Raw genomic sequence first — 17254 nt, 5'->3', positions numbered from 1 at the left:
TATGTAGAAAGGTTTTGTCAAGAAACCATTCTGAGCCTTATTTAGTTGTTATTTTATATATGTTATATATGTATCAATGGCAATGGACCCTGTGTGTATATGTATGTTATGCCATTGTTTACAAATTTGGTAAATAAATAACCAAAAAATGTATATTTTGTTGTTTTCTTACTGTACCGAAAATGAACCGAACTGTGCCAAACCGAAAGGTTTGTGTACCGTTACACCCCTAATATACATATATATATATAGATGTATAGATGGATATACAAATGCATAAACACATAAATGCTGATATATATATATATATATATATATATATATATATATATATATATATATATATATATATATATACACACACATATATATGTGTGTATGTATATATATATATATATATATATCTATATATATATATATATATATATACACACACATATATATATGTGTGTATGTATATATATATATATATATATATATATATATATATATAAAACCTTGTTTCCATATGAGTTGGGAAATTGTGTTAGATGTAAATATAAACGGAATACAATGATTTGCAAATCATTTTCAACCCATATTCAGTTGAATATGCTACAAAGACAACATATTTGATGTTCAAATTGATAAACATTTTTGTTGTGCAAATAATCATTAACCTTAGAATTTGATGCAGCAACATGTGACAAAGAAGTTGGGAAAGGTGGCAATAAATACTGATAAAGTTGAGGAATGCTCATCAAACACTTACTTGAAACATCCCATAGGTGTGCAGGCTAATTGGGAAACGGTGGGTGCCACGATTGGGTATAAAAGCAGCTTCCCAAAAAATGCTCAGTCTTTCACAAGAAAGGATGGGGCAAGGTACACCCCTTTGTCCACAACTGCGTGAGCAAATAGTCAAACAGTTTGAGAACAACATTTCTCAAAGAGCACTTGCAAGAAATTTAGGGATTTCAACATCTACGGTCCATAATATCATCAAAAGGTTCAGAGAATCTGGAGAAATCACTCCACGTAAGCGGCATGGCCGGAAACCAACATTGAATGACCGTGACCTTCGATCCCTCAGACGGAACTGTATCAAAAACCGACATCAATCTCTAAAGGATAGCACCACATGGGCTCAGGAACACTTCGGAAAACCACTTTCACTAAATACAGTTCGTCGCTACATCTGTAAGTGCAAGTTAAAGGGGAACATTATCACAATTTCAAAAGGGTTAAAACCAATAAAAATCAGTTCCCAGTGGCTTATTTTATTTTTTGAATTTTTTTTCAAAATTTTACCCGTCCAGAATATCCCTGAAAAAAGCTTTAAAGTGCCTTATTTTCGCTATCTGCGAAGACACTCTCCAATTTCCTGTGACGTCACATAGCGATGCCAATACAAACAACGTGGCGGTTGCCACAGCAAGATATACCGACATTAGCTCGGATTCAGACTCTGATTTCAGCGGCTTAAGCGATTCAACAGATTACGCATGTATTGAAATAGATGGTTAAAGTATGGAGGCAGATAGCGAAAACGAAATTGAAGAAGAAACTGAAGCTATTGAGCGAATACCTATTGACGCTATTTAGCCATGTTTGCCTTAGCATCGCCGGTAAAATGTGCAGACCAAAGATCGGAAGTTTCGCATCTTGTGACACTGGATCAACTTACATCTGTGGATTGGTAAGTGTTTGTTTGGCATTAAATGTGGGTGGAAGGAAACGCTGCATGTAAATATAGTTTCAAATGTACATACAGCTAGCCTAAATAGCATGTTAGCATCGATTAGCTGGCAGTCATGCCGCGACCAAATATGTCTGATTAGCACATAAGTCAACAACATCAACAAAACTCACCTTTATGATTTCTTTGACTTTATCGTTAGAAATGCATCTGCAGATTATCCATACATCTCTGTGCCATGTCTGCCTTAGCATCGCCGGTAAATAGCATGTTAGCCTCGATTAGCATGCCGTGCTAATCGATGCACTTGAATCCGTCCCTGATCGTGTTGTTACACCCTCCGACAACACAACGACGAGGCATGATGTCTCCAAGGTACGGAAAACAGTTGAAAAAAATGGAAAATAACAGAGCTGATTTGACTCGATGTGTATAATGTGTTTGACAAAATGGCCGATTGACTACCTAGGTGACGTCACGTTTTTAGGTCATCGCTCCGAGAGTGATGAATACAAAGGCATTTATTTTGCCAGAATTCAACCATTTAGAGGTCGGAAATCGGTTAAAAAAATATATGGTCTTTTTTCTGCAACATCAAGGTATATATTGACGCTTACATAGGTCTGGTGATAATGTTCCCCTTTAAAGCTCTACTATGCAAAGCGAATGCCATTTATCAACAACATCCAGAGACGACGCCGGCTTCTCTGGGCCTGAGATCATTTGAGATGGACTGATGCAAAGTGGAAAAGTGTTCTGTGGTCTGACGAGTCCACATTTCAAATTGTTTTTGGAAATATTCGACATTGTGTCATCCGGACCAAAGGGGAAGCGAACCATTCAGACTGTTATCGACGCAAAGTTCAAAAGCCAGCATCTGTGATGTATGGGGGTGCATTAGTGCCTAAGGCATGGGTAACTTACACATCTGTAAAGGCACCATTAGAGGCCTACTGAAACCCACTACTACCCACCACGCAGTCTGATAGTTTATACATTAATGATGAAATATTAACATTGCAACACATGCCAATACGGCTTTTTTAGTTTACTAAATTACAATTTTAAATTTCCCAGGAGTTTCGTCTTGGAAACGTCGTGTAATGATGATGTGTACGCAGGACGTCACGGGTTTTTAGGAAGTGTCAGCGCTACGCACACACAGAGCTAGATGTCGTCTGCTTTAACGGCATAATTACTCAGTATTTTGGAGAACTGTGTTGCTGAATCTTTTGCAATGTGTTCAATTAATATTGGAAAGTGTCACAGTAGAAAGATGGAGTTGGGAAGCTTTAGCCTTTAGCCACACAAACACACGGTAAGTGTTTGTTTGGCATTGGATCTATGGATCAGAGCGCGGTCAAGCAGACATGGATCCCGACTACATGTCAACCAGCAGGTTTCGGTGAGAAAATTGTGGTTAAAAAGTCGCCACTTACCGGATATCAGCTGAGCTTGTGTCGTCCGTACAGATGAAGTCGACACCCGTGAGACACTGCGCGTCAACACCCGTGGACAGACCCGAACCGACTATCAGATAATCTGACTAATCACAAGTCGCCACCTCATCGCAGGACATCATTATTGTAAAAACTTTAAAAAGCGCAGTGCCGCGTTCTCTACAATTCTACAGTCTACATTCCTAACTGATACTAAAAATACTTTTTGCATTTAGGGTATATATTACTCATATTGGGATATAATATCTTTGCTCAAATCGCACAGCACTAAGTTAGAACTAATACTAACACTTGACCTCGACCAAGGACCTCCTGTACTCAGAAATTTGGTAAATACCTGATGCACCAATATATCAAAAATTATAATACACACAAGTTTCAGAAGCATTACATTTAGTAGTAGTCAAGTACATCATTCAACAAAAGAAAACTGTTTCCATACAGATAGAGAACAATAGCCATTTTTTTACTGCACACAAAGAAGTTTGCCTAGTTTGAAAGCACTTTACCCTTATGTACGGCCAGATTGAGTAACAAACATAGTGATGAGACATTTTTATCTAGACCTGATCGGGTTACAGTAATGGCAGTGTGATTAGTTGGGTGAAAGAAACAACATAATGTGGTAGACCCATGCGATGTCAGTGCTCAGATCACATATTTCAATCAGTGGAGATATTTGGAACACCAAGGAATAGGTGGAGAGGATGGTTCATATGCTGTGGAGACTGTGAATTTGTGTGTGTGGGTGTGTGTGTGTGTGTGCGTGCGTGCGTGTGTGTCGTTTAGGGAGAGTGGAACTGTGATTAAGTGAGTGCAAATAGCATGACTCGTCTACTCCATAAAGCTGAGGTTGATATTATACTAAATCCCTTAGAGAAATTTTGGTTATGCTAAGATCCAACAGAATAACAGGATAGTATTGCATAATATTCAACTTAAAGGCCTACTAAAATGAGATTTTCTTATTTAAACGGGGATAGCAGGTCCATTTTGTGTCATACTTGATCATTTCGCGATATTGCCATATTTTTGCTGAAAATATTTAGTAGAGAACATCCACGATAAAGTTTGCAACCTTTGGTCGCTAAGAGAAAAGCCCTGCCTTTACCGGAAGTCGCAGACGATGACGTTACATGTTGATGGCTCCTCACATCCTCACATTGTTTTTAATGGGAGCTTCCAACAAAAAGAGCTATTCGGACCAAGAAAACGACAATTTCCCCATTAATTTGAGCGAGAATGAAAGATTTGTGTTTGAGGATATTGATAGCGACGGACTAGAAAAAAAAAAAAAAAGTTTTTAAAAATAACGCGATTGCTTTGGGACGGATTCAGATGGTTTTAGACACATTTACTAGGATAATTCAGGGAAATCCTTTATCTTTCAATTGTGTTGTTAGTGTTTTAGTGAGTTTAACAGTACCTGATAGTCGGAGGTGTGTGTCCACGGGTGTCTTGACGCCAGTGTCTCAGGGAAGTCGACGGCAGCTTTATGGACGGCGCAAGCTCAGCTGATCTCCGGTAAGAAGCGACTTTTTACCACAATTTTCTCACCGAAACCTGCTGGTTGACATTTGGTCGGGATCCATGTTCACTTGACAGCTGTGATCCATAGTAAAGTTTCACCTCCGGGAATTTTAAACAAGGAATCACCGTGTGTTTGTGTGGCTAAAGGCTAAAGCTTCCCAACTCCATCTTTCTACTTTGACTTCTCCAATATCAATTGAACAAATTGCAAAAGATTCAGCAACACAGATCTCCAAAATACTGTGTAATTATGCGGTTAAAGCAGACGACTTTTAGCTGTGTGTGTGTGCAGCGCTCATATTTCCTAACGGTCCGTGACGTCACGCGTACACGTCATCATTACGCAACGTTTTCAAGAAGAAACTCCCGGGAAATTTAAAATTGCAATTTAGTAAACTAAAAAGGCCGTATTGGCATGCGTTGCAATGTTAATATTTCATCATTTATATATAAACTATCAGACTGCGTACTGGGTAGTAGTGGGTTTCACTAGGCCTTTAATAAAGCATCAATAAACCATTTAACTGTGTTTCCTATTAAAAGTTGGGGAAAGTGTCTTGTCACAGAGACCATTTGGGGTTATGGTTGGAGAATCTGAAAATGTGCCATATGTCTGATTAAAGTGAATTATCATTTCAGATTTCTGTAGCACTGTAAGGTATTTCTCTCAAAACATATTTGTGACATGTCAACTTTGGAACGCACATGAAAATGTTCCATGTCACAATTGAAACTAAGATTTTAAAATTCTGGTACGTTGGGGTTCAGGATTAAATGGGGATTAAATGGTATACAGTATGGTTTATCAATAAACAATAATATTTCAGACTACTTGAAAATGTAATAATTTTATTTTCTGTGTTTAGTTCCTGAGTATTGGATGCATGATCAAAAGTTGTCCAACCGCACAACTAACTGAAATCTTCCGAACGTTAAGGTGCTGTATCATTTATTTTGCTATAATGAAAGGCAGTGGTAGGCAAATCAATTGATGGCTATAAAGATATGTTGGTGTCTACAAAGAGTACTGCAATCACAATACAAGCATATTATCATCAAATTTGAACAATACAAAAAAGTAGAACCTTAATTGTTTGGCAGAACTAATTTAAACTTCACTTAATATGTTTAATGATGTTATTTCTATAGCCTAATCTAATTTTGAGCAATGGCAGATATCGATATTATTTGACACCAATTGAAAGAAAAACTATTAGTTAAAAGAACTTATACATCTCTATATTGTGGAACAGAGACATATGCGATACACTCAAATGATGCTGGTTTTCCAACTTGTAATTGGCAAAATGTGCATGACAGGCGATTTATTGTGTGAACTACTGCATTTTTTTCCCCAAAGTCATTTAATGACGGGTGCGTGTGTGTGTGTGTGTGTGTGTGTGTGTGTGTGTGTGTGTGTGTGTGTGTGTGTGTGTGTGTGTGTGTGTGTGTGTGTGTGTGTTCACAACAGAAAACATAATCTCACAAGCACCTCATTAGATGTGAAGCTTCTGATGCAATGTAAAAAAAATATTTTTGGACAATGACAATAGTTTACAACGCAAAAGAGAGCATTTGTGAGTTTCGGGGTGTTTAATTTATTCCAGCTTTGCCGGACATGCTGTACAGGTGTCATTTCGCCTCTGATACAGCTCTGAGACGACCAGGTTTGATGGCGTCCCAGTCAGTCCATGTCAGAAAGAGGAGTAACATTGCAAATTGGAATAAGTTTGCTTTTAGGCCATCATGAGTGACCTCTTCCTCACATCACAGTACTGTCAACACTGTGGTAAACATACTATGAAAACATGTTTTACTATGTCATATTTTTAACTTTTGGTTGTTGCATTTTTCGACACTCATTCTGTTTTTTTCTTCCAAAATAGCTTTGTAGTGCATACCATAACAGACAAATTATCTCCATGACATTGCTTCACAGGGCTCTGCGCGATTCCTACCGCTTGCTAAGATTGCTGTCTTCTAGGTTGCGTCAACATCTGTAAAGGTACTATGGTCCAAACCCAAAAAAGACCCTCGGTTGTCACTTTAGTTTAGTGCAATCTGGTTCGCGTTCACATTTCTATTATTGTCAGCAATTTTGTTAGGTGTTGCAATGCGTTACCTGGTTACAGTCACATTGTATACTGTGTTTTAGTCTGTTCGTAGGGCCAGTTTTCACGATGGACTCACCCAGGATAACATTTTACTGGTAGGTTGACCGAGACCCATGTCTGAGATGATCTCTGTTACTCGACCAAACTAACCGTACTAATACCAGTAATTATATGATATATAATACCAGCATTCTAAACCAGATCCAGTGTGAACGCACCATTATTCCATGTGCATCATGCAGCGCCATGCACTATCCGGAGACTAAAAACCCACAGCAATAACCACAAATAATCTCTTTATCAGAAACATACCCTGGCAAAAAAAACAAAAAACCTAAATAACTATCAAATGGTGTCATATTATGACTTTTTTATTTTTATTTTAAGCATTTCCTTCTGGTCTACAAAATATGCAATGGTGGTGCTTTGGTCAAAATCTTGCATTGATTTTGTTTTTCAAGCTGCTTTCTGACTGTCTCTTCAGAATGCACCCTCCTCCAGGCCAAGACCCATTCACCCCATCAGCCAAGTTGTAGTTTTTAGTGAGTTCACTGAGAGATATAAGTTAGAATTATACACATATTTTTATTAGAAATGGCAAAACATGTGTGAGCCAGTCTGCCCCACAACCAGAGGATAGAGAAAAATAAGGAATTAATTGACCAAAACTTTGGACTAGAACTGAATAAAAATGGCAGACTCGGGCAAAGCTCTTTGGGTAAACCTTGACCGTCTATGGAGATATCCGCCAACTCAGGTAAAATATGTCACAAACGTGTCAAATTTCAAACGGCTCATTTGGAGCAAGTTTGGAAGAAGGCAAGATTGGTTTATAAAATCCAACAAGTACCAACAGTTATGAGTGTCGGGTTTGCATAATATTTATTTCTTAAAGATGAAACACCAGTAACTCCAAACTGATGACACACAATTGTGCTCTCATTTCAATTTAGCTGCACTCATGACATCCCTAAGCCACCAGGTCATAGAACACAAGTGAATGGCAGATGGGGGCACAAAGACTCAGTAAACAATACTCACTCAAATGTGAAGAAGAGTCCACACGTCACAAGAATGAGGACAAGGGTAAGGTAGAAAACCCCAGTCTGTTTGGCCATCATTATCCTTCCATCGCAGTAGAATTTATTCCGACCTGGGAAGGACTCCCACTTCCTCTTTTTGGGCGTCTTCTTCTTAAAAGGAGTCTCCATTGGAGTGGAGCTGCGAGTGCTTATTTGGCTGTACTCACACTCTCTCATGGACTCAGACACTCCAAGATGCATCAATTGCTCTTTAAAATCCACTTACGGGCTGTGAACACAATACACAAGCAGAAGTTAGTGAGGGTTGTACGGTATACAGGTATTAGTATAGTACCGCGATACTAATGAATCATTTTCGGTTCGATACCATCTCTGAAACGTACCGGTCCCACACACACACAAACCCCCCTGCCCGCGCCAAAAACATGTTGTGACATTGCTGGTTTTACGAGAAGACGAGCAAGTTCGGTAGCACACAATCACAGAGTACTTACAAGAAGACACAGTGTGTAGACAGAAAAGGGAGAATGGATGATTTTTGGCTTAAAAACTAATGATGAAGGTGAAATCATAACACATAAACGCCCTCAGGGAGAGATGCTTTAAGACATGACTAGCTAGCTAGCGGCTAACGTCCATCCACCGTCGGCAGTGTTTTAGCAACTTCTAAATCACTAATCACAGTGGAAGAGGGGTTAGTGCGTCTGCCTCACAATACGAAGGTCCTGCAGTACTGGGTTCAATCCCAGGCTCGGGATCTTTCTGTGTGTAGTTTGCATGTTCTCCCCGTGAATGCATGGGTCCCCTCCGGGTACTCCGGCTTCCTCCCACTTCCAAAGACATGCACCTGGGGATAGGTTGATTGGCAACACTAAATTGGCCCTAGTGTGTGAATGTGAGTGTGAATGTTGTCTGTCTATTTGTGTTGGCCCTGCGATGAGATGGCGACTTGTCCAGGGTGTACACCGCCTTACGCCCGATTGTAACTGAGATAGGCGCCAGCGCCCCCCGCGACCCCAAAAGGGAATAAGCGTTAGAAAATGGATGGATGGATATATCACTAATCCTGGTGACAAATAATGTAAGTTTCTTACAAGGATCATCCCTGCAGGACGAGGAATAGCTAAACATGCTTCACAACACACTGTAGCTCACCGCCATCAAAATGTAAACAAACGCCATGGGTGGATCTTAACCTAACTAAGGTACTAGGATGACAAAGAGTCAGTTCGAAGACCTTTATGAAGAAGAAAAAACATAGACCCAGATTTCCCTCGCCCGGACGCGGGTCACCGGGGCCTCCCTCTGGAGCCAGGCCCAGAGTTGGGGCACGATGGCGAGGGCCTGGTGGCCGGGCCTGTTCCCATGGGGCCCGGCCGGGCACAGCCCGAAGAGGCAACGTGGGTCCCCCCCTCCAATGGGCTCACCACCCATAGCAGGGGCCATAGAGGTCGGGTGCAATGTGAGCTGGGCGGCAGCCGAAGACAGGGCACTTGGCGGTCCGATCCTCGGCTACATAAGCTCGCTCTTGGGACGTGGAACGTCACCTCACTGGGGGGAAAGGAGCCTGAGCTAGTGCGCGAAGTAGAGAAATTCCGGCTGGATGTAGTCGGACTCACTTCGACGCACAGCAAGGGCTCTGGAACCAATTCTCTTGAAAGGGGCTGGACTCTCTTTCACTCTGGCGTGGCCGGCAGTGAGAGGCGACGGGCTGGGGTGGCAATTCTGGTTTCCCCCCGGCTTAAAGCCTGCACGTTGGAGTTCAACCCAGTGGACGAAAGGGTAGCTTCCCTCCGCCTTCGGGTGGGGGGACGGGTCCTGACTGTTGTTTGCGCTTACGCACCAAACAACAGTTCAGAATACCCACCCTTTTTGGGTACACTCGAGGGAGTACTGGAGAGTGCTCCCCCGGGAGATTCCCTTGTTCTGCTGGGGGACTTCAACGCTCATGTTGGTAACGACAGTGAAACCTGGAGAGGCGTGATTGGGAAGAATGGTCGCCCGGATCTGAACCCGAGTGGTGTTTTGTTATTGGACTTCTGTGCTCGTCACAGTTTGTCCATAACAAACACCATGTTCAAACATAAGGGTGTCCATATGTGCACTTGGCACCAGGACACCCTAGGCCGCAGTTCCATGATCGACTTTGTAGTTGTGTCATCGGATTTGCGGCCACATGTTTTGGACATTCGGGTAAAGAGAGGGGCGGAGCTTTCTACCGATCACGACCTGGTGGTGAGTTGGCTGCTATGGTGGGGGAGGATGCCGGACAGACCTGGCAGGCCCAAACGCATTGTGAGGGTTTGCTGGGAACGTCTGGCAGAGTCTCCTGTCAGAGAAAGTTTCAATTCCCACCTCCGGAGGAACTTTGAACATGTCACGAGGGAGGTGCTGGACATTGAGTCCGAGTGGACCATGTTCCGCACCTCTATTGTCGAGGCGGCTGATCGGAGCTGTGGCCGCAAGGTAGTTGGTGCTTGTCGTGGCGGTAATCCTAGAACCCGCTGGTGGACACCAGCGGTGAGGGATGCCGTCAAGCTGAAGAAGGAGTCCTACCGGGTTCTTTTGGCTCATAGGACTCCGGAGGCAGTGGACAGGTACCGACAGGCCAAGCGGTGTGCAGCTTCGGCGGTCACAGAGGCAAAAACTCGGACATGGGAAGAGTTTGGGGAAGCCATGGAAAATGACTTCCGGATGGCTTCGAAGCGATTCTGGACCACCATCCGCCGCCTCAGGAAGGGGAAGCAGTGCACTGTCAACACCGTGTATGGTGCGGATGGTGTTCTGCTGACCTCAACTGCGGATGTTGTGGATAGGTGGAAGGAATACTTTGAAGATCTCCTCAATCCCACCAACACGTCTTCCTATGAGGAAGCAGTGCCTGGGGAATCTGTAGTGGACTCTCCTATTTCTGGGGCTGAGGTTGCTGAGGTAGTTAAAAAGCTCCTCGGTGGCAAGGCCCCAGGGGTGGATGAGATCCGCTCTGGATGCTGTGGGGCTGTCTTGGTTGACAAGACTCTGCAGCATCGCGTGGACATCGGGGGCGGTACCTCTGGATTGGCAGACCGGGGTGGTGGTCCCTCTCTTTAAGAAGGGGGACCGGAGGGTGTGTTCCAACTATCGTGGGATCACACTCCTCAGCCTTCCCGGTAAGGTTTATTCAGGTGTACTGGAGAGGAGACTACGCCGGATAGTCGAACCTCGGATTCAGGAGGAACAGTGTGGTTTTCGTCCTGGTCGTGGAACTGTGGACCAGCTCTATACTCTCGGCAGGGTTCTTGAGGGTGCAAGGGAGTTTGCCCAACCAGTCTACATGTGCTTTGTGGACTTGGAGAAGGCATTCGACCGTGTCCCTCGGGAAGTCCTGTGGGGAGTGCTCAGAGAGTATGGGGTATCGGACTGTCTTATTATGGCAGTCCGATCCCTGCACGATCAGTGTCAGAGCTTGGTCCGCATTGCTGGCAGTAAGTCGGACACGTTTCCAGTGAGGGTTGGACTTCCCCAAGGTTGCCCTTTGTCACCGATTCTGTTCATAACTTTTATGGACAGAATTTCTAGGCGCAGTCAGGGCGTTGAGGGGTTCCGGTTTCGTGGCCGCGGGATTAGGTCTCTGCTTTTTGCAGACGATGTGGTCCTGTTGGCTTCATCTGGCCGGGATCTTCAGCTCTCACTGGATCGGTTCGCAGCCGAGTGTGAAGCGGCCGGAATGAGAATCAGCACCTCCAAATCCGAGTCCATGGTTCTCTCCCGGAAAAGGGTGGAGTGCCATCTCCGGGTTGGGGAGGAGACCCTGCCCCAAGTGGAGGAGTTCAAGTACCTAGGAGTCTTGGTCACAAGTGGGGGAAGAGTGGATCGTGAGATCGACAGGCGGATCGGTGCGGCGTCTTCAGTAATGCGGACGTTGTACCGATCTGTTGTGGTGAAGAAGGAGCTGAGCCGGAAGGCAAAGCTCTCAATTTACCAGTCGATCTACGTTCCCATCCTCACCTATGGTCATGAGCTTTGGGTCATGACCGAAAGGATAAGATCACGGGTACAAGCGGCCGAAATGAGTTTCCTCCGCCGTGTGGCGGGGCTCTCCCTTAGAGATAGGGTGAGAAGCTCTGCCATCCGGGAGGAACTCAAAGTAAAGCCGCTGCTCCTTCACATCGAGAGGAGCCAGATGAGGTGGTTCGGGCATCTGGTCAGGATGCCACCCGAACGCCTCCCGAGGGAGGTGTTTAGGGCACGTCCAACCGGTAGGAGGCCACGGGGAAGACCCAGGACACGTTGGGAAGACTATGTCTCCCGGCTGGCCTGGGAATGCCTCGGGATCCCCCGGGAAGAGCTAGACGAAGTGGCTGGGGAGAGGGAAGTCTGGGCTTCCCTGCTTAGGCTGCTGCCCCCGCGACCCGACCTCGGATAAGCGGAAGAAGATGGATGGATGGATGGTATAGACAGAACATGTTAAAAGAGAAAGTAAGCAGATATTAACAGTAAATGAACAAGTAGATTAATAATTAATTTTCTACCAATTGTCCTTAATAATGTTGAAAAAATAATTGAATGATAAATGATACAATATGTTATTGCTTATGTCAGCAGACTAATTAGGAGCCTTTGTTTGTTTACTTACAACTAAAAGACAAGCTGTCACGTATGTTCACTATTTTATTTAAGGACTTAACTGAAATAAGAAACATATGTTTAAAGGCCTACTGAAACCCACTACTACCAACCACGCACTCTGATAGTTTAAATATCAATGATGAAATATTAACATTGAAACACATGCCAATACGGCCTTTTTAGTTTACTAAATTGCAATTTTAAATTTCCTGCGAGTTTCTTGTTGAAAACGTCTCGGAATGATGACGCGTACGCATGACGTCACGGACTGTCAGGAAATATTAGCGCTGCACCACTCGCGTCTAAAAGTTGTCTGCTTTAACCGCATAATTAGACAGTATTTTGGACATCTGTGTTGATGAATCTTTTGCAATTTGTTCATTTAATAATGGAGACTATAAATAACAATGCTGTTGGTGGAAAGCGGTGGATTGCAGCTGTCTTTAGCACCAAGACACAGCCCGTGTTTCTTTGTTTGTTGTGAAGCGGAGCGGTCAAGGGAACATGTTTTTTCACGTCGACCAGCATGTTTTTGGATGGGGAAATTGTGATATATATCTTAACGCAGAAATCATTGGATTATTCGTCGTCCTGCAGCAGTTGTTTAAAAGGCAGCTGTGAGCTTGGCTCCTCGGCTTTTCTCTGAGACACTTTGTGTTCACCGCAGCCATCCGACCTCGAGGTATGTCTTTACAATCTTTAAAATCTCAATAAAACACTATTAAAACAATTAGCAGATAAGGGATCTTCCAGAATTATCCTAGTAAATGTGTCACATTACATCTGAAACGCTCACACTGTCGACGCCCGGAGCCGTCGTATTTTTTATTTTATTTTTATTTTTATCTAGTCCTTCACTATCAATATCCTAATTCACGAATCTTTCATCCATGCTCAAATTAATGGGGAAATTGTCACTTTCTCGGTCCGAATTGCTCTTACTGCTGGTGGCTCCCATTAAAAACAATGTGAATAAGTGTGGAGCCCTCCAACTCGTGACATCAAGTGCACATACTCCCGATAAAGGCAGGGCTTTTCTATTAGCGACCAAAAGTTGCGAACTTTATCGTCGATGTTCTCTACTAAAGCCTTTCAGGAAAATATGGCAATATCGCAAAATGATCAAGTATGACACATAGAATGGACCTGCTATTCCCGTTTAAATAGGAAAATATAATTTCAGTAGGCCTTTAATGTACCCCTAAGATTTTTGGTTAAAATAAAGCCAATAGTGCATTTTTTGTGGTCCTCTTTATTTAGAAAAGTACCGAAAAGTATCTCAATAATTTTAGTACCAGTACCAAAATATTGGTATTGTTATAACACTAGTCAAAACACAAAATGTATAGCTCGGGATTGAACCCTGACTACTCAGGTTCAATCCTATAGCTCGGTTGGTAGAGCGGCCATGCCAGCAACTTGAGGGTTGCAGGTTCGATCCCCGCTTCCGCCATCCTAGTCACTGCCGTTGTGTCCTTGGGCAAGAAACTTTACCCACCTGCTCCCAATGCCACCCACACTGGTTTATATGTAAAATTAGATATTGGGTTTCACTATGTAAAGCGCTTTGAGTCACTAGAACAGGGATCACCAACCTTTTTGAAACCAAGAGCTACTTCTTGGGTACTGATTAATGCGAAGGGCTACCAGTTTGATGTACACCTAAATAAATTGCCAGAAATAGCCAATTTGCTCAATCTACCTTTAACTCTATGTTATTATTAATAATTAATGATATTATTTCTCACAATAAATATATATTTTTGATGACATGTTTTAAATAGGTTAAAATCCAATTTGCACTTTGCTAGAATATATAACAAATTGGACCAAGATATTTTTCTAACAAAGAAAAATCATTATTTCTTCTAGATTTTCCAGAACAAAAATTTAAAAATAAATTCAAAAGACTTTGAAATAAGATTTACATTTTATTCAAAAAGATTTTCTAGATTTGCCAGGATATTTTTATTTTTATTTTAATCATAATAAGTTTGAAGAAATATTTCACAAATATTCTTCGTCAAAAAAACAGAAGCTAAAATGAAGAATTAAATTAAAACATATTTATTATTCTTTGAGATAGGCGCCAGCGCCCCCCGCGACCCCAAAAGAGAATAAGCAGTAGAAAATGGATGGGTATTCCATCCATCTATTTCTACTGCTTATTCCCTTTTGGGGTCGCGGGGGGCGCTGGCGCCTATCTCAGCTACAATCGGGCAGAAGGCGGGGTACACCCTGGACAAGTCGCCACCTCATCGCAGGGCCAACACAGATAGACAGACAACATTCACACTCACATTCACACACTAGGGCCAATTTAGTGTTGCCAATCAACCTATCCCCAGGTGCATGTCTTTGGAAGTGGGAGGAAGATTCTTTACAATAAAAACATTTATTTACTTGAACATTGATTTAAATTGTCAGGAAAGAAGAGGAAGGAATTTAAAAGGTAAAATGGTATAAGTGTTTAAAAATCCTCAAATCATTTTTAAGGTTGTATTTTTTTCTCTAAAATTATCTTTCTGAAAGTTATAAGAATCAAAGTAAAAAAATAAATGAATTTATTCAAACAAGTGAAGACCAAGTTTTTAAAATATTTTATAGGATTTTCAAGTTCTATTTGAGTTTTGTCTCTCTTAGAATTATAAATGTTGAGCAAAGCGAGACCAACTTGCTAGTAAATAAATACAATTTAAAAAATAGAGGCAGCTCACTGGTAAGTGCTGCTATTTGAGCTATTTTTAGAACAGCCCAGCGGGCGACTCATCTGGTCCTGACGGGCGACCCCGGCACTAGAGAATAAGGGCTATATAAATATAATTCACTTCTCTATCTCAAACGACAGTAGGAACAGCATTATTAGAATAAATAAAGGTTGCTTAACAAAAAAATATGTTAGTTTATCTGTCAAATCAGCAAATAGCACCTACCCAAGATCTGCTATTGACTAGCAAGCAACCTGGCTAGCCTCACGTAGCATCTGAAGCAAACGCGGCTAGCAGTTTGCCACATGTATTTAGGTTAGCACTTTCACTTACTGGTACAATGGAAGGTTAGCTTACACATACTCTTTTTTTCATCTATAGAAGTAGACGTTATTGGCTTCCTGTTCAACTGTCAGAGCTCGCCACACAAGACGTGTGCTGGCTGTCACGGCGGTACTACAAGCACCGTGTCTCCCTCCCCGTCCACTGAATGTTTGCGTGTACCGCCGAGCGAGGCGACTCACTGGCTGGGCGCGCTGCTGCCTTACCGAGGGGGAAGTGGTCGTCGTGTCGGGGTGTTGTCGCGTCGTCGCTCCTCCACTGCTTCTTATCCGGGTTTGAAACGAGCGGAGGACGAAACGACACACACCATGTTACAAGTTTAAAGGCTCCATTCGGGGTAAATGTTCAGCTTGTTGAGAAACTTCGAAGGCAAAACCCATGTAGAAAGACAACAAACGCGGCAGGGTGCTCTCAGGCGATCTCCAGCATCCCGACGAGCTGCCACCGCCGGACCACAAAGCCCCAGCGTTTCGTCAAAACATTCCTCGATAAAACAAGGGGAATCCACACCGTTCCATGAAAAGTTGTAGCGTCCCTTGAGGAGCGTGCAGACAATCCCGTTGAGCAGCCGTTCAGTTTACATTGTGTTCCGGTACGCGGGCTGAGCTGCCACCCTCCCCAGCACCATCACCATGGGAGCGGAGCGGGGCCTCCCAGCCTGCTCGCGGGCTCCTCCCCCTCCACCGAACGACGTCGCCAAGGAGAGGGTGCCCTGCCAAGACTGCTGGGAGATCCTAAACCGGATTGTGGGCATATATTCCGCCTATAAAGCGCTCTTAAAACATGTTTGTACACTCTAAATAGTGAAAACCTGATAGTACAAGGCGGTTAACAATTGGGATTAATATATTCCGTTTACAAGGCGCTTCACACACTCTATTTACAAACATGCCGTGACTTGCATATTAAAGGCCTACTGAAACCCACTACTACCCACCACGCAGTCTGATAGTTTATATATCAATGATGAAATATTAACATTGCAACACATGCCAATACGGCCTTTTTAGTTTACTAAATTACAATTTAGTAAAAGACATGCACCTGGGGATAGGTTGATTGGCAACACTAAATTGGCCCTAGTGTGTGAATGTGAGTGTGAATGTTGTCTGTCTATCTGTGTTGGCCCTGCGATGAGGTGGCGACTTGTCCAGGGTGTACCCCGCCTTCCGCCCGATTGTAGCTGAGATAGGCGCCAGCGCCCCCCGTGACCCCAGAAGGGAATAAGCGGTAGAGGATGGATGGATGGATAAATTACAATTTTAAATTTCCCGGGAGTTTCGTCTTCAAAACGTCGTGTAATGATGACGTGTACGCAAGAAGTCACAGGTTTTAGGAAGTATGAGCGCTGCGCACACACAGCTAAATGTTGTCTGCTTTAACGGCATAATTATACAGTTTTTTGGACATCTGTGTTGCTGAATCTTTTGCAATTTGTTCAATTAATATTGGAGAAGTCACAGTAGAAAGATGGAGTTGGGAAGCTTTAGCCTTTAGCCACACAAACACACGGTGAGTCCTTGTTTAAAATTCCTGGAGGTGAAACTTTCCTATGGATCAGAGCGCGGTCAAGCCAACATGGATCCCTACCAAATGTCAACCAGCAGTTTTCGGTGAGAAAATTGTGGTTAAAAAGTCAGTTCTTACCGGAGAAAAGCTGAGCTTGTGCCGTCCATAGCTGCCGTCGACTTCCCTGAGACACTGCGCGTCAAGACACCCGTGGAGACACCCTTCCGACTATCAGGTACTATTTAACTCACTAAAACACTAG

General features: G+C 43.1%; 1 protein-coding gene across 5 annotated transcripts in view; it reads right to left on the bottom strand.

The window, feature by feature from the left end:
• The window catches only part of zdhhc14 (zinc finger DHHC-type palmitoyltransferase 14), a 136488-nt gene extending 120094 nt beyond the window's left edge, over positions 1-16394 (bottom strand). Inside the window, exons 1-2 of one of the 5 annotated variants that reach the window (XM_061895471.1) lie at positions 15994-16394; positions 7824-8093 (exon numbers count right to left, since the gene is read on the bottom strand). In XM_061895471.1, the coding sequence (XP_061751455.1) occupies positions 7824-8065 (242 nt within the window). In that variant the 5' untranslated portion in view covers positions 8066-8093; positions 15994-16394. Of the gene's footprint in view, positions 1-7823; positions 8094-15366; positions 15601-15689 lie in introns of those variants that run through there. The other 4 variants (XM_061895470.1, XM_061895473.1, XM_061895474.1 and 1 more) reach the window with 4 other exon arrangements.
• Between the last annotated feature and the right edge of the window lie 860 nt (positions 16395-17254).

This window comes from Nerophis ophidion, linkage group LG03 (genome assembly GCF_033978795.1).
Source record: "Nerophis ophidion isolate RoL-2023_Sa linkage group LG03, RoL_Noph_v1.0, whole genome shotgun sequence".
Lineage (NCBI taxonomy): Eukaryota > Metazoa > Chordata > Actinopteri > Syngnathiformes > Syngnathidae > Nerophis > Nerophis ophidion.
Note: the sequence above shows the minus strand (reverse complement) of the source record. Positions and strands in the feature narration are given on the sequence as shown.